The 23,909-nt window shown below is 40.5% G+C and overlaps 1 protein-coding gene across 3 annotated transcripts in view; it reads right to left on the bottom strand.

Moving 5' to 3' along the window:
• The window catches only part of MEIS1 (Meis homeobox 1), a 137,587-nt gene that overhangs the window by 20,484 nt on the left and 93,194 nt on the right, over positions 1-23,909 (bottom strand). For all 3 annotated transcript variants that reach the window (XM_053890751.1, XM_053890750.1, XM_053890752.1), the window contains exon 9: positions 3,263-3,339. In XM_053890751.1, the coding sequence (XP_053746726.1) occupies positions 3,263-3,339 (77 nt within the window). The remainder of the gene's footprint in view (positions 1-3,262; positions 3,340-23,909) is intronic.

The following is a 23,909-nucleotide window of genomic DNA, read 5'->3' as shown; positions in this document are numbered from 1 at the left end:
TCTCATCTGATAAATTTCACATTCCATCCCTGGGCCCAGTTCCTATAAGCAAAACAGCGACCGTTTTAAGATCCCTCCTCTCTGTTTTCATTCTGACAAGTAGATCAACTATAAGAGTGACAATGGTTGTTTCTTGTAATCCAAATTTTCTTTTAATTAATCAAACCTGTCTTGTTGTTTTCCATTTACATTCTCCCTATTGTCTCCCCTCCCTCCAGATTCCATCTGCTTTGGCCTTAGCCAAGGCAGGTAGTTTGTATCACTTGCGGCAATTAGAGAAGATCAGTTCAGCAATGGAATGAAAGGGCCATCACAATACACCAAACTTTTCTCATCTCATTTTTCAATCAAAACTGAACTGAAAGCTGCATCGGCCAGGGTTTCTATGACAAGCTAACAACTAGACACGAGTTTCTATTTTTCACTTTCATATTGTGTGCTTCGATACATTATGTTGCTGCCAATAATTATGACTGATCTACACCCAACCTGCCCTTCAGCATTTTATTAAATCTCTCCAGCAGTGACTCATAGTTCGTACAAAATGTACATGTGTGTTAACAAGTTTTAAGAAACCCAAGAAGGAAGACACACATTTTTAAATGTTGCGGCTAAATGAAGTGAAGGGGAAATGCTAAAATACTAATGACGCTTTTCTTTTAATTATGATTTCTAGAAGGAAGTAACTTGGGCTTGATATCCAACACAGGAAAAATGTTTACAGGCTCTCAAAAAAGCTCTGCGTAATTTTTTATTATGAGAAAGGAAAATGAAAACCCTTTAGTGTTTATGCTGTTGTTAGTCTGCAAGTATACCATAGTTTAAGATGCTCTGACATCTTTGGTTTTCATCCAGCATCATCTAGGTTTCCCCATTCTTCCAACCTATTTCCTACTCAAAGCCTATAAACAAAAAAATAAATCTATTATCAGCTCCTCAAAAGCTGAAGGCTTGGATGATAATTAATAAACCATTAGAAACTCAAAGCAAACACAGGAATGTCATTATTCATCAAACTTAGGTGAAATAATCTCTCTTAAAACTTTTACTTACTTGAGGGGAATTCTCTACCACCTAGCTGTTAGAATTGAGACAGTTGCCAAATGCAAAACAACGAAGTACAAGCAAAAGTCACTTCTAACTCCACACAGAAGTAGAGAGAACACAGGCACAGTACACAGTGCCAGCTGAGGTCAGAATCTTGTTTACATTGCGCGTAACTAAAAGTGATCTGTATGTCCGTACCTGGGCAGAACTGAGTTATCAGTGTGAAGTTTATAGTAGGTCTGCACATACTCTGAAAAGTAGTTTAACTTTTTTAAGGTCCCTCTTTTCCTCTTCTAATTGCAAAACCGAGGAAGTTGCTTTATGACCACTGTATAGAACCTAGGAAAATGACAATTGCATACTGTCTGGTGTCACAGGAATGCCTGCCTGCCTGTGCATCCACAGGAAATAGCCCTTAAGTTGGTCCACCTGTGGAAAGCAAGTTGTATTGGAATTTGCTCACTGGTAACAATGTTTACGGAGGGAGTTTGCTAGCAACACTGAAGAGGAACAGAGATGCCGTGTGTGATAGATCACCTGAGTGGCAGCGCTTTCGCCTTCCTTGATTAGAGTTCGCCCTGCCACTCCTCGGCCCTCGGATGGGAACATTTCCCAGGGAAATACATTTGTACAGCCTCCATTGTATTAAAATTACATCATCAGTTTAACCTCGAAAATATATTTGAATTCAGACGTGCATGCAAAATGGATGGTCTATCCTATAACATTGTCCAGGACGATCTGAAGACTAAGTTCAAATATATAGTATCAACAGTCTTGAAAATGAAGATACAATAGCAGGTACAAGGCAAACAAAAAATCTCCGCAGTGACACCCTCGTAGCAACACATTTAGGTATAGTATGGCTTCCATTGGCTCCCTATCCACTTGGCTAAAGGGCTGCAAAAATTGATCTCCCAAGGCTGCGGTAAGGTCATAGAAATTGATAACCCTTACAAGCAATGCTTATGTGAGTCTGTCTGCGTCTTGCAGATAGTGCACTTTGTAAATTAATCCTCCAAAGGCAAATATATTGTAAGTAGCTTGTTATCTCTAAAATACTAAATTGAAGAATACATGGGATTATATTGACAGAAATTACATTTTCGGTAATGGGGTTTAATATATCTGGAATCTCTCCCAAAGGCTCCCAGGCTCTCTAACAGAGAAGGGTCTGTTAATGTAGGTGCAATGGACATCAAGAACAAATTTATTCACCAAAATGGATTAGGCCATGTAATCAGAGATTCTGTAATATTAATCTTTGACACTTACTGAACAGAAAGAAATACTTCTGTCTGCAAACTGGCACCCCCAGTTCTCCCCTTTCCCCAACCAGGCTGTGGGCCTTCTCTGGATTTTACTTCAAAGAGGATAAGGTTTCCCCATCATAAACACTAATCTAAAAATATTAGGACAATTAATTAGATACACTTAGTTTGAGAGGATATTGGATTTCGATACCCTTCAAATATGACACTAGCTCTGGGTGATTATATGAACCTGGCTTTCAGCACACTCACAAAGGGTAATAAATCATACTTTCCCAAAGCCTTGTTGCCACACCACAGTACATTGTCAGAATATTGTTGGCTAGTACTTGGTACGTAATCTCAGCTTCCCCCCAAATCAGGAATTCACACATTTACTTAGAAATAGTATTGAACAGCCCTGAAACACATCGGGTTTTGAACAGCTTCAAAGTGGAAACATAAATAATTTCTCTTTTTCCATGGACAGAGGATAGGAGGAAAGGGGACACTATCCTCAAAAGCTCAGCCCTGACAAAATAACTGCAGTTAACTATTCAGTGAATTTAAAACCTGACTGATATGTGATGGTGGATTTTCTTGTTCCACAGAAACTAGGACAAATGCCACTCCTTCTATTGATTATCCTAAAATGAGAAAAGCCATTTATGGAGCCACAGTGTATGCGAATTAAATACTTAACTTACATTATGCCTAAAACTCATCAATTTGTAAAGGCAATGGAATGCAATGCAATGTTGGTTTTTTTGGCTTGTTTTGTTTCTTTTTGGATTTTGGGTTTGTTTTTTTTTTTTTTTTTCTATGCCAGCCAGTGCTCTCACCTGTCAGTCAACCATTTATTTTCACTTTTCCGTCAAGGAGCCACCAGAGAAAACAGCAACAACTGGGTGTGTCTTGTTAATGCAAAACATGAGCTGCAGGTTGCCCAAAGCCAGATTACTTACCAATTGTTCACTTGAAGGATGGTGAGTCCCGTGTCTTGTGCCAACTGCTTTTTCTGTTCTTCAGAAGGGTAAGGGTGCTGCAAGAGAACAACAAAAAAAAGATAGATGTGTGCACATATACCCCGGGCAGACAGTGTAGTGCGTATCACATGTCAGGTGCGATGCTAGGTGCTAGGGATTCAATAAGAAACACATACGCTCTGTAAAAATAGTATGTGTATATCAGGCAATATTTAGGCTATTTTGTCAATAGCCTCAGTGTCTAGTGAAGATACAGTCTATAATTAAAGGTAAAAATGCTGAGGTGTGTCACTCTTATTAATGGAATACTACATCATCTAATTAATGGCAGTAAAAGACAAGCCAATTACAAAGATTAGTGAAGTGTATAAATAGCTACTTAGGATACTTGCAGAACCTTGATACTGAGTTTATCCTTTAAGGGTTTATTTGTCGCAAACACGGAAAGTTTAGAATGATCTTCACTGTATAAGATTAAAATAAGGAGAAGCCCTTTTTGATGACATAAAATCCTATCATCTTGGTGTAATATATTCATAGAACCACAGACTTCTAAAGCTGAACCATTTGGACCAACCGTCTCAGCTGAGGTCCCCAGTAGTTAAGCACTTTGTCAGCATGACATTTTCCCTCCAAAACACCATATTGCCAGATGCAAATATCAAAATTAGAGTGGGTGGATATTTTTGAACCACTAATCATTGCAGCTCTTCTGAAAAGCAAACAAAGGACATTCAACCAAAGTTGGTTTCCATATCTGAATGTCAACACATGCTGGGATTCTGAACACAGGCCAATACAAGGTCAAAGACCAGCATATTTTGCATGCTAAGAACAAGCCCAGCCATGTTCCTCATGAGTTAGAGTGGATAAAAAAGTATTACAGGATTAGATAATAAAATGAAACTCATACCCTCTTGAAAGAATGTTTGGAATTCTACTGAAATTAGTTTTGGCACAAATACTTTGTTCAGTAATGAACTATATCTAAATCTGAAATATACATTTCTAAAGCCTGGGACCTGGTATCCATCTATGGACACATTGACTAGCTTGGAACTACTGCATCCCAATAAATTCTCCCCAGATAAAAATTGTTCTGATAGTCAACCCTCTATTCTCTTATGAATGAGAAAGGGCACCCTCAACTCTCAATTTAACTATCTCTACCATTGGAAACTAAATTCTGGTCTATTGAATGTTAATTAACATAGGTTTTAATCTCATTAATAATGTCTGATTAGATGCTAAGAAGTCTTGTTAATGACCACTTTAATGCTATTATAGGTAAGTTTAAATATGTTCTATATCTGTACACGTGGGATTCGTTTGTGGAGAGCAGAGATGTAGCAATTTTTCCCATAAGCATTGTCTTTGATTGTCACTTAATCAATAAATACACAATTAGAATAAGGCTTTGCTTTCATGGAATATAGTGCCTTTCTCTAAAGAGCTCCAAGTATATTACAGGCAGGATGGTAATTAATCCCCATTATATCCCTTTGAGGGACATAAATGGAATCTATGGTCCGTCCTGTCTTACAGGTGAGGAAACTGGCCAGGGCAAGGCATGGTCAGCAGCCACATGACTCAGTGATATTTCCTGCTTCCCTTCCAGTGTCTAAGCCTCACCATGACTGAGGGATGTGGCAAATGCCTTTCGTAATCTTCATTCTTATGCCCTCCCCAAAACTTTCAGACTGCTTACCATGGCCTGTAAGGCACGCCACCACCCAGCCCTGCCCACCTCTCAGACTCTGTGGCCTTTTCTTCGCCCCTGCTCCACTCCTCTGTCTGACCACACAGTCCTCCTTTCTGTTCTTCCAACACACCAACCTTCAGTCCCTACCCTTCAGTCTCCTGCTCCAGTGTCACTTTCTCATCTCAGCTCAAAGGCCAAGCCCTACCCACCCAGAGTCCACCAGCCCACCTTACTGCCCTCACATCGATCTTTTCCTTTTCTCCCTAACGGCAGAGCCCCACTCTCTGAAACACCTGTTCTGATGATTTGTTTCCTTTCAGAGTGCCTCTTCTCACCCATAGAGAAACTCCAAAGTCCATGACTTTCTCATTCACCATCCTCAAAGCCCAGCCTAGCGCATAACAGGAAATCAGTAAGTATCTGGGAAACAAGAAGGAGGCTATGTCTTGCCATGATACACAGATACTGTCCACTCAGATGCAACATCAAAAGGTATAATAAAACTTTTTTTCCACAGCCCACAGGAGGTGTAAACAATCCAACTTGAGATCCACAACGCTACTTTCCTGACTTCGTTCCTAACGGTGATATCAACCCACTCTTTTCAAATAACAGTATATAAATTTCAAAATAGGCTAAGATCATAGGTGACAATCACCCTACACAACATAATGCCAGTAATCACAGGCAAAATCTCATGACTGGATACTGAGTTAAAGGAATCCTCTACCCTAAGGTTTAAAATATGGCTCCTGTGGCATAAAAGTTTGCCGCACAATACAAACCGTATGAACCTCTTATCCAGTGAATAGACACTGATTTAAGGTTTGATATATAGAATTTCTATGTCTACATTAGTTGAGGAACTGTTATAGGCATACATGACCCTGTAGAGTGTATAAATTTATGCTGCCGCTCACTAGCTATGAGATTTTAAACAAGGGACAACTTTTCTAATCTTCAATTTTGTCTTCTGGAGTTTAAAGACCCGTAACAGTTAAAAGTTACCCAGGCTGGCAATTCTTACAGATTATAAGCCTGATTTTGAAATATGCAAATTTTAGCATCCAGCTGTTGGGCACTATTTGCCATCTAAAAGTATAGACCCATGTACACAAGTCGTTTCCAATCTATAACATCTTCTGTAATTTGCTTACAGTTGTTCGGGTCCTGTGGAAATCTCTTCCAGCGACTTTCAGTAGAATTAATAAATATGTCAACAATCTCTATTCACTGTAGCTGGATGGCAATACCTTTTGCCCTGCCTCGTTAGTTGTGACTTAATATTATGACCAGAACTGGATAAAAATTAATATTTATGCCATTTACCTTTAGTTACTTTGGAAATTGAGAATTGTCACAGTCATTTATTTGTGCTGTGTTTTCAAGAGTATTTTTGCATGCCTGTTTGTAAGTTTTACACCATTCTTACAAAGCAAATGGAACTCACATTTTATTTATGCAGGTGGTGTCAGGAAAATTCTCTCTGGATCATTAAAATTACCTGAATCATTACAGCTTCAAAGAGCAATCGATGGCCCTCAAAATTTCAGCACAAATTTAGGTTGTTTCTTCACATCATGCAGTTTCTGATTTCATAATTTAAATATCATGAAACGAGAAAGTTCTTTTTTTCCTCTGTCACTTTTCATGTGATCTGATTTTAAGTAATTGGAACAAACTGTGTCTAATTTCATGCAGCATAATTGCTAGGCAGCCTCAAGCTATGGAGACCCAGCACTCCATCTCCATTAAACAATTTTCAGTCATTCAGGATATATTTTTTTTAAATAGAAGTGAATGAGCCTGGATGAAATTAAATGCCACAATAATCTGGTCATTGTTAAGGGGGAAAAAAGGTGTCAACAAAATTCCCTAAGCCCTTGTCTATGGTAGGGAGATTGAATTTTTTTTTCTTTTTTTCATAGTTCCTCGACTGGGTGTCCCACAAACTTTTAATTCCCTGAAGAAAAAAAATCCATAATTGCTAGAATCACATGAAAGCCATGACTTCAGGTAGCTAATCCACAGTCAGCCAAAAATTCACAAAGGAGTAAGCTTTTAACTGAAACCCAGTATCTTTAAATGTCTTAAATCCTATGCATCTTTCTTACATAAGCTTTTTTGGACAGTATGAGTTATTCCTTTGTAGACTTGAAAAAAAATGACTTGACAAAAACCCAACATGCCAGGAGCAAGGCTCCTGTAAAACATTCAAAATCCTGTTGTGTTATGCCCACAGGATCGTAAGATGGGCAAAGGTAGACATCAGCTTACAAAAGAGATAAAGAGGAGGACATTCTAGGAAGAAAATGGGAAATTCATTCCAAACCATTGCAACCAAGAGCCTAGGTCACCCCTTGCCTTTCTCCTGAACACCTTTGCTATTAACGGCAAGGACACTAGTTTAAGAAAGATCAGTAGGTTCTTGTGAAGGGAAGATGGGTTGCACTTGGCCAGACGCACCAATCAGCCTAATCACTTTGGGATATCAAAGCAAATTTGACCACAGTCCAATAGGTAGTGACAGGAGACCTTTCCTTTGTTGTGTACATTAGCCTCATGCCATTATCTCTTAAAAGCTTAATTATTTGCAAACAATTGATCAAGATGGGAATTTGAGAAAGGATATGCAAGGGCCACTGGGAGAACTGCAACGCATTAAGAGAGCAAACAAAATTACCTTTAGATCTTACAATAAGAATTAACGATTGAGACGGGAGAGCGAGGCAGGGCAGTAGCTACAAGGGTTCCTTCTCGAGTGTTTCCCATTTGATCTGCATTAACACCTCAGGAATGAGTGAAAGCCATAAAAGAGTGATTATGTAAGGGTGAAGCTGACCCTCCCTTCCAGCATTAAACCTGCACACGTGTATTGGGCTGGCTTCACGGGGGAGAGAAGAGGTGCTGGACTCAGTGGGAAAAGACGTGGCTTGGGGGTAGTGGGGGACAACTCACAAAATGATCATCCGTATTTCAGCAATCAATGCCCTGACTTCTCTCCAGGGTAAGTCTCTTGCTGACATAGAACCCGTGTGTCACTCTTCCTGTGTTTCTGGATCTGAAGTGCGACTTCTGATGATGACCTAGTATAGCAGTGATTGCTTAATAACCCCATCAAAGAATGAAGTGATCCCTGGAGTATGTGTCCTGTGTCATAGAAATGGTTAAAGAATGTCTGACGAAAATCTAAAAATAGCTTACATAAAAGTGAAGTCTGAACTGTCATTTTATCAGCCCCAAAGAATAGAAAGCGACAGAAAGAAAATGGCAACTTGCTAAAAAGAAAGTTACGTCTGCACAACTCCAATTTTGTTTCTTGAGGTTGGGATGGGAGGGGGGTTCTGACACTGGTTATCTGGTATTTACAAGTTTACAGAACGTTGGAAGAAAACTTATTTACTTAAACAATCAAGCAGACCGTTTCAGATGAGTATCGATGGCAAAAGAAAAAACTCTTCAGTACACAGATGGAAAATGTCCAGTCTTATATCTTAACGACATCCTTGACCAAATGTACTCCTTTCATCAAATTTTCCACCCTTGACTGCAAATGTGGATGCCAAGACAGTGATGAACTTTATCTTATCTACCCTGGTAACCAAGTTTCAATAACGTTCCCTCCCTGCCTGCCTTGCCCACTCTAACAGCACATTGTAATGGCAGCAGAAAATTTGAAAATAATCCTGTACAGAGCTCACTGGTGAGATAATGGAAGGCTACGCTGCCCCTTCTCAAACCTCAGATTAGTAATTTCTTGTGACACAGAACTGCCTCTATCCCGAAACTGCAAAACAGCTATAACAAAGCAATAGAGGTGGAAGCAATTTTCAAGCAAAATGTTACATGCTATACTTTAAAAGGTATGGGAATAGGTACCGTGGGAGCTGATCTAACAGGAGGAATTATGGCAACTGTCCAATATATCCCTTATCAAGGCAATGTTCTGTTGCTTGGCTGAATATGTTGGAAGAACAATTTCGGAACTTCTTTTATCCTTCTTCCTCCAGCCCTTTGCCTCCTCCACAGCTAAGTTTAATGCATTAATATAAGTTGACCTTGAGCTAAACTCTGGTATGTGATGGAGAGATACTCCCTTTAAAGAAAAAAAAAAAAAAAATCCACCCTATGGCTTTTAACCATTAGATCTCCGTGTTCTTTTAAAACTTCTACTGAGTTTTTGACACTAAGGGAATATTGTGGTTCTAAATTAAAATAACTAGCTATATCTTTGACCTCTCAGGAGATAAGCAGAAACTTGCTAACCGAATGTATTTATATTTGTTTAATATAATTTTTTGCCTGTAAAAACTTCTCCCACTTTACGTAAACTTGCAGCCATTTTCCCCTTATGCATTGACTATGAATAGCTTACACTGTGACAATTACATTGATCCAGGATACTTTTTTCCTTTAAAAAAATCCATAATGCTTCCCTATTGTCTTTCAGCTTTATGAATTAGTTTTACTGTTTCAGTGAATGCTTTTTTGTCTTTTGACTGCACATTATCAAAGAGACACTTTGTGCCTCCCATTTGCATTACAAAAGCAGGGCAGCGTGCAGTGGAAGAACACAGCCTCTGCATGCATAGCAGTTGAGTCCTGCATGCTAGCTCGGGCTGGAATCAAAAGAAGAGGCTCTGGCAGTACTGGCGAAGAAGCCAAGAACGTTTGGAGCATCATCAGGGAAGTCGCAGGACTTCGACCTGCTTTTTAATTCTCCACCAGCGCTCCTAGATTGCCTGGTTCTCGGATTAAATGTGCTCCATCGATTCCCAGCGCTTGCTTTCTCTGAAGCCTAGTCAAGCCATTTTCCACACAACCCCTCCGATTTCTCGTCTATCCAGCAGCAGTTATATGAAGTTGCTGGGGGAGTTATGCAAGTAGGGAAGTCAGGTAGGGATTTCTAAACTTGATCTTATCCCATGAAAATGACAGAAGCGTGGAAGGAAAAGTTGAACACTGGGTAATATTTCATAGCAGTCTTTACTTTTGCACTAATGAGACTATCTTTTATGATTCACAGAAGTGACACCATGGTTTCACAGTCCATTGTAAGGGCCTAAGACTACAATACCTTGCTTGTCTCATCTCTTCTGACCTTTTAATTTCTTATAAATATAAAATAAAAACACTAAACAAAAAAGACAAATACCAAAAAAAAAAAAAAAAAAGACAAATACTTATACTAAGGGATTTCACAGTCTTTCACATTGGACATTTTCTTTAAGTTGCTTGCAATTCTATAATAATGACAATGTTTTAGATCTATTCTTTATTAGCTATGTATGTGTTACAGGAGTCTTTTTAAGTATATGCATTAAAGCATAAAATTTAGACTGTAAATTAGCAATTACTTATACCCTCCTCCTAAAAGTATTAAAATTCATGAAGAGTGCTAAAATTATTTTGAACAGTTATGATTATTAATGAACTCCCTGAATATTGATTCTCTTAGTAGAAGACCACGGCTATAAAAGGAAACATGAAAAGGCCAATAAGAAAAACAGAGTGGGAGCTGTAGGGGCCTGGGGGTGGGGATGGAGGGGAAAAGTCATGCTTCACTTTTGTGACCTCTTCAAATCATTTTAAATCACAGCTCATTTGAACTCTTACTGTTTGTCAGTCAGACAAACACATTACATGTATTATCTCATGTACTCCTGGTGGCCCCTATGAGTAGGGACTATGCTTAGCTCCATTTCACAGATGAGGAAGCTGAGGCCCGGCTAGGTCAAAAAACATGTACGACAGCTCTCAGCCACTTAGTCCTGGGGCCAGGTCTTCCCTCCCCTGAGTTTCGGCACTTGGCTGTGCTCCCACAGATGTTTCTTTCCCAATCTCCATTCCCCTTTTTAAGCTACATTAACACACACACACACACACACACACACACACACACACACACACACACACATCTTATAATGGAGCATGAACCAAGCTCTTAGCTGTGGTGAACAGTGACTGAATGTTTCTCTGCATTTTAACAGCCATGATCTGGGAGAGTGTTGCTGTTCTCCTTGCCACAACCCCCATCCGCATCCCCATTGCTTCTGCCTTGGAGGCAAACATCAAGGGGCAGAGTTGGAGCCATGGGTGAAAGGTAATTCCCCAGAAACTTCCCCCACATTTTCTCTCCATCAGCATCTGTCCACAGCACCCATCCAAAGGGACTTTATTAATAGTAGCTTAGTAGTATTAGTTAAAAGTAGTCGTAGTAATGGTTACATGAATTAAGGAGTGAGGATGTATCAGGCGTTGTTCCAAATGTTTTACATGTATTAAGGCATGTAATCTCACAAAACCTTATGAGGTAGGTGCAACTATTACATTCATTTTACAGATGAGGAGACTTGGACACAGAATGGACCAGTAACTTTCTCAAGTTCACACAGCTGGTGAGCCATAGAGCTGGGATTTGAAAGTTGGTGGATTTGAAGACTCGCCTCCGAACTATTTTGTATTTAAAATGATGGGTGGAGCCATCCCACTCACCCCTCATGGGTTAATCATGAATATATATGATGATTCCTACTCATTTTATGTGTAAGCTATTCTTTTAAGGTGTGTCTTTTACTTCTATGACTCGGTTTCTAGATTTTGCTATGAGACACAAAACTCAGTGGAACTAATACATCTCTCACTGTATTTGTACTTGTAACATTGCTTGTAAATACAGGAATAAGGGTGGTCATACGTGAGAATGCTCTTAAGGGTCATAGAAACAAATGCCGACTATTCCAGACAACTACACTACAATATCCGTTAAACTGTCTGCTTTGAAGTAAATCGTTGTGTCGGTTTGGAAGTTTGTGGGGTCTTTTGCCAATTAGTTTCATTGCTTATTTGATTCTTAATCGAGTACGAGTAAAATTACATTTGGAACCATTGCATTTCAGTAGATTACTAATAAAAACACACAAATGCTATTCTCACTCACAATGCAACTAGCCTTGTTCTGTGTGCGCAATATGTATTTGTTGTATGAATGAATGAGTGCTATTGAAGTTAGGGATACCCCAAATGCCTCAACTAGCACTTATAAGTAGATGGCTTCGGGTAAACATCGGAAAACTAACAGCCTTATTTCCACAAATATGCATCCTTCTCACTCAGCTCTACAAATCTCAAACCAGTACAGGTTTTATTTACTTTATTTAACTGACATTTACATAATGCTTACTCTGTGCCAGGCAATGTTCTCAGTGCTTTACAAGTATTCACTCATCTAATCCATATAACAAGCCGATGAAATGTTTTTCCTTTATGTTGCAGATGAGGAAACTGAGGCATGGAGTCTGTTACTTGTAATTTGGATGGAACCCTAAGCAGTCTAGTTCAGTAGCCCAGGCTCCTAATTATTGTGTTATCTTAGTAGTCTTTCTTAGCTATAATTTCCCTCAAAGTTTCTCCAGAATCCACTCTATGCTGTTGTCAGGCTTATTTGTTACAAAAGTTCCCTTCCCACTCTCCAACTGCAATGCAATGAAATTCAAGTTCTCCATCCTCTGGGAGCTCAGCACAGGACTGAAAAAAGGATAAAGGAGATTGCTTCCCCCGAGAACTACACAATAACAGATAAAACAAAACTGTGACACACCATACTGGGCCACTTTTCTGGGAGGAAAAAAAAAAAAAAGTTCAGGACCCATTTACACAATAAACTCTGAAAAAGTGAGGATCTTTTCCAATGTACATACAGTTCATCTCTACATTTCAGAGAGCATACCAGCTAAGAAGAGATTTATCCCCAACCTGGAGAACACTTTTCCACTTTAAGGAAGAAGAAAAGAAAAGAAAAGAAAAGAAAAGAAAAGAAGAGAAGAGAAGAGAAGAGAAGAGAAGAGAAGAGAAGAGAGAAAAGAAAAGAAAAAAGAAAAGAAAAGAAAGGAAAAGAGAAAAGAAAAGAAAGGAAAGGAAAGGAAAGGAAAAGAAAAGAAAAGAAAAAAGAAAAGAAAAGAAAAGTAAGTGTTTTGAAACCATTAAGAGAAAAGAAAAGGAAGATGAAACACAATGATACCATTTTGGAATGAGTCTGTTAACAGTAATTATAATTTGCTTTTACAGATGCCCTGTCCAGCATTAAATATTCAGAAAAAAATCCTTGTATGAAGAATAAAATATCCATAAGGTAGAAGCAAAACTGGTATATCTGGTGAGAAGATTTTTGAGAGAGAGTACTAGAGATAGGGAGAGAGCAATGAAGATTCCGTGCTGCTCCCCATATGACTAAAGACCCCTGGAACTGGTACTCATTCTCTAGTGCTAATTTTCCCACTTAAATGACAGTGATGGTGTAGCCTCATCTCATTAGAGATCATTGTCCCCAGTAGACAGTTGTGTTTATGGGGGACTCTGGCTGTTCCACACCTGCTGATCAGGTTGCTATGTGATCATGGCTGCATACAAACAGCAGACTCGAGCTTGCTGGGCTGGGACTGATGAGCCCCGGCTAATTCAGGGGTGATTATGTAGTTTACTGGACCACTAAACCTCTTTAAGCTTGTAATTACTGCCTATTTGAGTAAAGAACATTCAAAAGCAATTCACTGCATCATGCCTGCCACAGCTGGAAGCAGGCTGCCAGCAGTCTGTGGGGACATTAAAATCTACAGGGACGTGGATTGAAGCCCAGCTAGCAGACACTGTCAGCAGCACCGCAGCCAAGTACGTGCACATTCCCGCTCACCTCTCCTGACCAAGCTTACCATTAAAGGTGCAATGAAAACTATAGAACAGCCATAAAGATGACAAATAATGGAATCTAATGGTACAAACTACATTTTAATGATTCCCCCCCCCCCCACTTTTGTAAAGCTAAAATTTAAAAAGTCTTTTCAAATGTCAAAGAGAGAGAGGGAGGGAGACAGAGAAAGAGAGAGAGAGCACATGTGCTTTAAATAATACCCGCTGCTGAGATTTACTGTATACTTGCTACAAGTTCCATCCAAAACAAAAAACAAAAAAAACTACCAGCTTGAAAACAAAATACCCACCTTTTATGCTTTCTAAAAGAACCGAGATGTATAGTCATTTTAGATCTCTTCCACCCACTTAGCTGCTGTGTTTATAACCTTAGCCGGGAAAATATTGTTTAGCTAGTTGATTGACATTTTCTAAAATCACATGTGTAATTTGTGCTGTTAATGAATTAAAATGCCGTTCAGACACCTGAGTGAAATCTACTTTCAAGAGTCAGAGAGGATTCAAGACAAAAATATATCAGTATTTGTCAATGTTCTCATTTTCTTTTGCTGTCACCTTAACAACTGCAGTCCTTTTGTATAACAAAAGTGTAAAACATGCTTTGCATTGCTGCCGGTATAATTATTACTTGTCTCTAAGTAACAAAAAAAAGACTGGAACTTAATGAAGGGGGATTAAGTTAATTTCTTTTTTAGCTAACAGTTTCCTGTCTCTTAAAATGTAGACCTTGGTGAATATAATGTTCAGGGAAGGAAAATTAAGCTTTTTATTTCACGAAAATCTCCACTTTGGAATATTGATATTAAAATATTAAGATGATGTTTATTCTTTAAAAGTATGTAAATTTGGTATTAAATAAAGCCACAGAAATCCTCTCTGACTACTCCATCCAAAGTCCACAGATCCAGGGGGTTTATGTGTTATCTAGACATCATTCCTATTAATATTCATTAGGTGGGTCTGCTTGCATTTTTATAAGCTGTGAGAGAGGCAAAAGAAACAATCAGAATTCTTTAACACACAGGCATTATCAATTCAACATATGCCAAATAGCAGAGCACCCAGATCTGAAGTTAAGATTCAAATGCAATTTACCTTTACTAAGCTAATTTTCATGAGAACTCTTTTCCCTTCACCTATTGTAGTCTAAGCTATTTAATTATCTCTATTCTCTGTAACATACACTTCAATTTTTAATTTAAGAGATTATTCAGCACTATACTTTATCTTGGTTAACAACAAAACCCTTATCTTGCAATCAAACTGAAGAGAATTTCCCCTTAAGGAAAAAAAAAAAAAAAAACTAAAAACTTTAAATTGTTTTAGTAATAAGATTACCTTTATCTTTATGAACCTTCTTAAGCAAACCCTTTTTAACTTCCCAAAGCATTTGCTGATGTGAATTCCCTGTCTGTCTCCACAGTAGATTATAGAAGAGGGAGGAATCTTAGTCAAAATTTGGGCAGGTCCCAGTATGCTTGCTCAGTTGTCCAATCTAACTGGGCAGGGAAATGCTGGCACACTGAGGGCGTGTTTCGGTGAGGGAGGAGGTGCTCACACATCTCACAGATGTTCATGGAACATCTTAGGTCAGTGGGAGAAAGAGCTGGACCTGTCGTTGGCAAGATTACAAGACAAAATTGGCAGAAATAAAGGTATTCAATGGAAGTTAACTCGAAGGCCAGTTTGGGGTTTTTATTCTTTTTTTTTAGGATTTGGAGTTTGGGTGGTCCCTTATATCCCTTATGTTTGTACAACACTTTACATTTTCAAAGAGCTTTTATTATATTTTATCAGATTTGAGCCTTGCAATTACTGGCAAAGGTTGGAAGGACAGATAATGTTGCCTCCATGCTATGTGAGAAAAAACAAAACTCAGAGTGGACGCATGGCAGGTGACGTGGCCAGGAAGTTGTGGCTCTTGGACCGGGAGCCCGGGCCTCCAATATTTCAATCTAGTTGTCTTTACACTCTACTGAAGCTCAGAGTTTACCTTGTTAATGATAAAATAGAAAGCTGCAACCACATCTGTCAGAAACCTACTGTGAGTTAGTGGACCCAGCCTGTTTTAATGTGTAAATGGGCACTGTTCTTGACCCATGAGGAAACAAAGAACTCAAGCTAAAGCCAGACCAAGGAGAACACCTTTCAAATTGGCTGTCATCATTTCTAACAAAACATATAGAAGTAATCTAACTGGTTATGCTAAAATAAAAAAAAATAAAAAAAAAAAAAAAAAAAAAAAAAAAAAAAAGGCTTACATAATGGCGTTTGCCCCTTCTAGAACAGGCTTTTGGAAAAGAAACACCCTTACCCATTGACTGGGTAGTTTGTTCCTCTTTGAAACAACTAGATAGTTGTTTCAAGTTATTTCTTTTTGAAGTTTATTTATTCATTTAAAGTTTATTCATTCAAGAGAGAGAGGGGCAGAAAGAGAGAGGGAGAGCAGGCTCTGCACTGTCTGCACAGAGCCCGATGTGGGGCTTGAATTCCTGAACTGTGAGATCATGACCTGAACCGAAGTCAGACGCTTAACCCACTGAGCCACCCAGGCGCCCCAGTTTTGTTTTATTTATTGTGTCTTTCTCTGTCATTTCACGTGTGACATAGGTTGCTAATTACATACACATGAGGCCTCATTTCCCCCTTCCTCAGTTACTTTCTAAGAGAACTTAGACCCATGTGGAACCCATGGAGCACAGGAGAGTGGTCATTAGGTCCCTTTCTGCTTCAGTGATATGGTTACACCCTGACAAAAGGCAAATCTAATGGAAAACATTTTAAGAGCTATTGGTTTCAAGAGGTGCAGTTAGGTGTACTGATTTAGTTAAAAAACTGCAAGTTAAGTCCTGGAACCCACACTAACTGTGTGAGCTTGATCAAAGCATGAGGCTCAGTCCTCGGAGCCTCAGCTTCCTTGTTGGTCAAATGACCATGACAAAGCTAGTGGCAGTCAGATGAGACAACATACGTCAAATTGCTCAGCAGAGTGCTTAGCACGTATCTAGTGCTCGGTCAACAGTGGCTGAATCTGAGATGACCCTACAGGTTGGGCTAATCTATGTAAACATGCATAAAATATATACACTTCTCAATTTGTAGGGAAGAAGATTGGCCTCACTAATTCTAGTAGTTTGTTTCCCCTAGTGCTAAATCAGGCTCTTTTTTTTTTTCTTCTTCTTCTTTTTGTTTCTTTCTTTCTCTAGGGTTTAACTTAGATTTTAACGTTTTCCTGCAATTCTCTTAATTTGGACAAATTCACAAATTCTAAAATATCTACAGGCAGGGCCAGCCTCAGAGGCAGTCACGCACAAGGCCCCCTACCTAGAAGGGCCTCACACCTGGTTTAATGTGCTGCTATCACCATCCAGAAATTCTTCATAATTTTTAAAGAAGCCCTGCATTTTTAATTCGCACCTTCATATAGCTGGTTCTGCTAAAAGGAAAGGAGGTTATGTTTTCCCCATCAGATGTTTTATACTCAGCTATTACCCCTCCTGGGTTTATTTGAGCTTCACTGAAGTAAATAAATAATACTCTGTTCTTACTAAAAGAGTGTAAAAAAGAAAACACTGAAAAAGCAAGATACAGGATGCAAGGCTGACAGTGTAGATGTGCTCAGGCCTCAGACAGATGAGTAAGGACACTTAAATGACCCTCCAGTGGCCTTCAAGGGTTCACACACTCCTGTAAGTGCCTAAATCACCCTTGGGGACTGACTGGGGCACTGTGAAAATATCCCATATTATAAAGTCTATAGAGAAAAAAAATCAATAATCCGGAACCTTCAAGGTGTGAGGCCCATTCTGGCTCCCTGGACTTAGGGATGTTGAGAGCCTTTGTCTTTTGGTGGCTGGAAGTCAGAAGTGGCAATCTGCCCACCTTCCTTGGCAGGGGATGAGTGCCACATTTGGCAGAAAAGTGTGCTCTCGAGAAAAGGGAGCAGAGAATCTTTTGGCCTGGGCTACAGCTAGGATAGATCAAGAGTGAGAACTCGCCCTTGCATGCCAACCGAATGCTGCTGTAATTAAAAACAAACCTTTGGAAATAAAGTATTTGGAAATTATTTCGATTCCAGCTCATTCATAATATGAGCTCATCAATAGTTACAATTAATTTGGTCACAGTATTTGGAGGGGGGGAGGCATGGAATGCTGTCTTTTTTTTTTTTTTAGCCTTTTTAAACAGAATTCTACTTTTTATTTAAGGGGGGGGGGCATAGAAGTATATAAATAAGCAAAGGAAAGGGAGGAAAATATGTAATAAGGCATAGAGTTTCAGAAACCACCAGCACATTTGGGTCTGCACCTTACATCCAAGATGGCAGCCCTGATTTCTGAAAATGCAAAATTCCATCATTTTGCTGATGCCAAATGATGAACTTGACTATTATATGCATATATTTTGTTTAATGGCTTCATTTATTTTAATAACAAAGGGAAACTAGATTTTACAGATGAAAGCTTTTTTTTTTCATGGCTCCAATGCAACTGGGATTTTAAAGATCTGTGATGTTAACCAATATGTGATAATGGCTGCTCTCAGGAGCCCCATTTTATAACATTCTCTGCAGTGGAGACCTACGCTGAGTAACCACTACCAGAGGACCCCAACCTTAAGAAGGCACAATTGGAGTGTCAGAGGCCCCTTGACTGTTCCATGTTTCTTTTCTCAGAATGGATACATGTTCAGTAAAGTGTTAGCTGTGGAATTACTGGAGCGATGGGATTAACTCACTAAAGATTTATTATAAATGAGGCAGGAAAGTGCTGCTCATGTGATTTCAAGGATAAGAAAATAATTACATAGACCTTTTTTCCCTCTGTTCAGAAATCTGCCTACAGGGTTTAATATTTTGTTGAGAATCAAAAAAATAAATCACAGCAAGGAACTTCAGTTTAATTCTTGTTTGATTTCTTCATTACACTGCATATCTATGGTGAATCAGGAAACCAGAAACTCATCAAAACCAATTCCCATAGGAACAAAAGACTCACCACCTCAGAACCTTCCTGTCAGCCACTAAAACTTCCCCATTTATTCAGAATGTATAGCTAGTTTTGGAAGGAAGGAAGGAAGGAAGGAAGGAAGGAAGGAAGGAAGGAAGAAAGGAAGGAAAGAAGGAAGGGAGGGAGGAAAGGAGGGAGGGAGGAAGGGAGAAAGAGAGGGAGGTAAGGAGGGAGGGAGGGAGGAAAGAAGGAAGGGGGAAAGGAAGAAAGAAAAGTGAAAGGAGACATTTGGCGCACTACAAATTCTGGTGAGATGATGCAAACCCAGAGTCAGCAGTGGTGTTTTTTTTACTGGGAGCCATACCTTGAAACTCTAGAATACAGCAGATGCAACTTGCCAGCCACACACAGGATGTGGAGTGATTTTACAGACGTTCTCTTGGCCCAAGATGGCAGCTTGAGATTAATGGCTGCGTCATCCTTGGCCCTGCTGCAGTCAGGCCTGGGGTCTGATCCTGACACACAGAGCCTTCGTCTGCAGCCAATCAGCAGATGTAAGCACATAGGCCCTGTCAGGTTGACATATCATTCCTTCGACAATGTCAGCGAGTATTAATGTTCAATTATCTGTCCTAGAAATGACCCTCGCCTTTATGCATTGTGTAACTGCGCGCATGGCACTCTGGTAATCCCAAAGACAAGGGCAGAAATGCCCGCAATAAACCAGCCACTGGGAGTTGGCTTTCCAACATTGCCATGACATTGCCTTGCAGTACTGAATAGAAGACTTATTTTTAGTTCTCTTCCTTAAAACATATTTGAAAGATTGCTGAGCTATCTATCTATCTATCTACCTATCTATCTTTCTCTATCTTTCTCTTTCTTTTTAGCACGTTTGCATGTCAGTAGTCCTTACTATTTAAACAGCAAGACTTCAAATGAGTCACCTTGTGACTTGCCCATCACACTGAGTCAACTGTTCTTTATGTATCACCATGAGCTGTTCATTAGGTGTGGGGTGCCTTTTTATTTCATGAAGCCAGGTGTATATCACTTACCATCAAACCAAAATGACAATCGTAGGCTTTTCTAGAGTGGTGTCAAGATCAATTCAACTTCAACTCATAAAGCTAAAGGAACCTGTTCAAGCCAGCCAGCCCTCTTTCCCACTGTTAAAAACGAGGGCTCTGGCAGAGGAATGACTTAGGAAGCATACCTGAAATCTTTTCACTTGTTAACCTTTACAGTTGCTCAAATATTTTAAAATACCGTGTTGATTTGTTGTAGTTAAATTACAATTCCCCCTTTTCTCTCATATATTTCAGTAAGGAAAAAAAATTATCTTAGCAGACAGCTGCATTTGCATGGTTTTCATTGAACTCGCATTCAAAGGTTATCAATAACAAGTTTGCAAACTTCTCATACAACCAGCACTGAAAGATAATGTACAGTAATTGCATGATAACTTCCTCCAAAACTGAGATAAAACCTTTACTACAATCTCAAGTTCACCAACCTACATATGATAGTACAAACTTAAGTAGTTCAGATTGGGGCTCAGTGAATTTTCTCTCCTGATAATAGTTTTTAAGCAATGGAAAATGTAGTCATGTTTCTTGCGGAAAACCACTAAAAATTCATTATTTTGTCTTTGTTTGAACATGCGAAAACAGGTTGACTATGAAATGTACCTTTAAAATTTTTTTTAATGTTTATCTATTTTTGAGAGAGAGAGACAGAGAGACAGAGCACGAGCGGGGGTGGGACAGAGAGAGAGGGAGACAGAATCTGAAGCAGGCTCCAGGCTCCAGGTTCCCAGCTGTCAGCACAGAGCCTGACACAGGGCTCAAACCCATGAACTGCAAGATTATGACCTGAGCCAAAGTCGGACGCTCGACTGACTGAGCCACCCAGGCGTCCCTGAAATGTACCTTTTAAAAGTCTAGCCGGTCCTTGGTCACAGTGTCGTGACTAGTGCTATTTTTATATGCGTTCTTAACTGCACTGTCAAAGTCCTTTTATCTTCTTTCTTTTTCTTTTCCTTCCCCCCCTCCCCAACACTTACTTTTTTCCAAATGACTTCCATCCTTCTCCAGCTCCCGACCCCACTTGCTGGACAGTCAGCAGTTGGCTTTGCCTCCTGGTCTGCTAAAAGGAGAACAGCACCCAAGACGACCCTCTTGTTTTTTATGGAACCTCCCTGCCTCTGTCTTCCTCTCCTGGCTGACTCTCACTGTGGAGTCCTGCCTCTGAGGTGTCATCCTGTCACCCTCCCTGCTCCATCCTTCCACTGCCAGCTCATTCTTGATCCTCCTCTTGCCACTAATCAGGACCTTTCTACTTTTATCTCCAAAGGTTCCTTCTCTGTCCTCTAAGTAAATAATTAGGCATTAACAAACTGCATGGAACATAGTAGCAACTCCGCGAAAGACAGCTGAATTCCATTCTGGCTGTCAAGGTATTTAAATCTCCCTGTTCTGAAATGCTAAAAAAAGAAACACCTTCCCTTCTTGTTACCAGTTCCTCAAACTGCCCAAACTGTATCCTTTAATATATCCCTCAAGCAACTGTGAAAGGGTCAACCTTTGCTGCCCTATGGGGATTTCACCCGCACGCCTCATGCTACAATTTCTTCTATCTCCAAAGGCCTGGAACAGCATTTTCAAAAGTCACTGATAACATCCCAACTCTGACACCAGGACTCTTCCCGGTACTTCTACTTCAGAAAACTCTCAGGTTTGGTCATCTCTATGTTGAAACTGCTCATTCATTTGGTCAACACGTATTATCGAGCATCTACAATATGGCTCTGGAGATACAGAGATGAAATATTAACTCCTGACCTCTAGAGAGGGAGGCAGCTCATAACTAAACAATCATCATGATAAGTGCTCTCTATCAGATGACCGCCAAGGTATTGCGGTTCTGGTGGCAGGGGCCATTTTCTCTCTCCTGGAGAGGACAGGAATGGTTTCTCCAGGCAGTGGCAGTTGAAAGAAGACGTGAAGGATGCAGAAGTAAGTGTGAAGTGGAGACAAGGTCATGGAGGCGACTCATTCCAGATGAGAGAACAGCATGCGCAGGTGCACAGAGTACAGGACCGCTCAGCACTGACGGGAAATATAAGCCTTCAGGCTTGGCGGCAGCAATTGTGTGAGGAACCCGTATGGAAAGGGCAAGAGAGGAGCCCGGGTGCTCAGTGGGCCAGTGCTGGACCTCAGAGGGTCCCCGAATGGTATGCCAGGAATGTTGTATCCTAAGACATAGAGAAATACCACAGGATTTTAAGGAGAGGGAGATCTGACCAAGTTTTATTTTAGAAAAATTGCTGTGGTGGCCAAAAGAGATTATTTATAAGAAAGACTGACTGGCAGGAAGGCTGATCAGGGAAACAGGCAAGCAGGAGATGACAAGGCAGGGGCAACAGACCTAGAAAGGGATGAGAGAATGGAAGAGCATTTGGGAAGGAGGATTGGTAGAACTCGGGGAGTGAGCAACTACTTGTGAAGGGGAAAGAAGAGCACAATTTCAGGGGTGACTCTTAGGTTCCTGGTTGGAGCTTCTGGGTTCATGGTGATGCTGAGATGAGGATGGCAGGGAAAGGGAACCAGTTTGGGGGCCATGATGGATTTGCTTGGGGACCCTTAGGCTTCTTATCATTGTACCTTTCTTCCTTTTCTTAGAATATTAAAGTGTTGGAGCTGGACGGAATCCCAGACATCAGTTGGGCCCACTTCCACATTTGACAGAACACCTCCCTGCTTGCTCCTGTCTCTTCCTCTAGGTTTTTTCCTCCAGACAGCCTTTGTAACTGGCACCACCCAAATTCCATCTTTGAACTCCTTCTCTCTTTTAGCACTGTCTGGATCCATGACTCCATACACACCTTTAGCTTTGGTGGAGGAAACACCAAAGCCTTGTGCACTCAGAAAGCTCCAGCAATCCTATTTCCCAGTATTGGCCATACAGCCCATGTGGGTGTCCCACCGGCACCAGAACCGCAACATATCCCAAGCTGAACTCTTTCCTTTCCCCTGAAACCAGTTCCTCCTCCTGACTTCTTTTCTGACATCAAACAGATTGCTTAATTACCCAACATGAAACAGAGAAGTCACCTTGATGCTCTTCCTTATCAAATGTCCACTCACGAGTCGTCCTGAAAACAGCCAAGAGAGTCAGACAGGCTTGAGTTCAAATCCAGCCGCCGCTTCTGACTGTGCTACCTCAGGCAAGTTGTTTAATCTCCCTGAACCTTGGTTTTCTTACCGGGTAAATAAGGAGACTAGCAGGACCTCCTTTAGAGGGTCATTGTGGGAATTCAGTGAGATAAAGGATGGAGGTGCTTAGCAGTGGTCTACTGAGGTAAAGCTGGGGTGGGAGCAGTGTGCCCCAGCAGGGAGGGGTATCTGACTCACTGGCATTGTTTCGAAGAGCTGGTGTGTGATGATACTAGACAGACTGACTTTTAGCCATTACTTTTTATTTGCAAATTCTCCACACACATTGCACCGAAGACGGACAGCTCCTAGGACCCGCCTTGGCACGTCACTGGCATTCAGTGTGGCGTGGGTACACACGTACCAGCTATGAACGGTTCTATTTATGAGGTTCCAGACTGATCTCCGAAATACCTTCTGCCCGTCCATTTCTTTACAGTCCCGCAACACAGCCTTCTTACCTGAACTGTCTCCTCATGTTCTCCTCCCTCTAGTGCTTTCTATAGCCCGCACCACCAACTTGATCCATGCCCCTTTCAAGCAGCTTAGAAAGCTCCGGGATGTGCATGCTTCCTTGCACATAGTAGGCACTCAGAGAGCATTTGAACTTACTTGGAGAAAACTTTCATGAACCCATTGATATTGTTACTTGAAGATGAGGGTAGATATGACCTAAAGTTTAGCCATTGTTCACAGTGGGGAAAAAGAACAGGCACATTTGAAAGTAGCTCTTTCCTGATGTGTGGTAGGGTTAGGTCATCACATCATGGAAGCTGCTCCAGTCATCTCTGCACAAACCGAACAACCTATTCCTAGATGAGGCCCTGCATTCATACCTCTGCCAGCACCACCCCCACCCCCACCCCACCCCACACTTGTTCTTGCTGCAGTGCGGGTGTCAGAGCCACAGCATGGCACACATGCTCTAGCGTGGCACCCATGGCAGGGAACCCACAGCTCTGATGGCGTCATGGAGCCATTGTGGTCGCTTTTGAATGACTGTGGCAAAGCAATGTCTTTGATGAGGTCAGGCAGACTTCTGCCTCAGTTCT

Source organism: Panthera pardus, unplaced genomic scaffold (genome assembly GCF_024362965.1).
Source record: "Panthera pardus isolate Hobbes unplaced genomic scaffold, ASM2436296v1 HiC_scaffold_25, whole genome shotgun sequence".
In the NCBI taxonomy this organism is placed as follows: Eukaryota; Metazoa; Chordata; class Mammalia; order Carnivora; family Felidae; genus Panthera; species Panthera pardus.
Note: the sequence above shows the minus strand (reverse complement) of the source record. Positions and strands in the feature narration are given on the sequence as shown.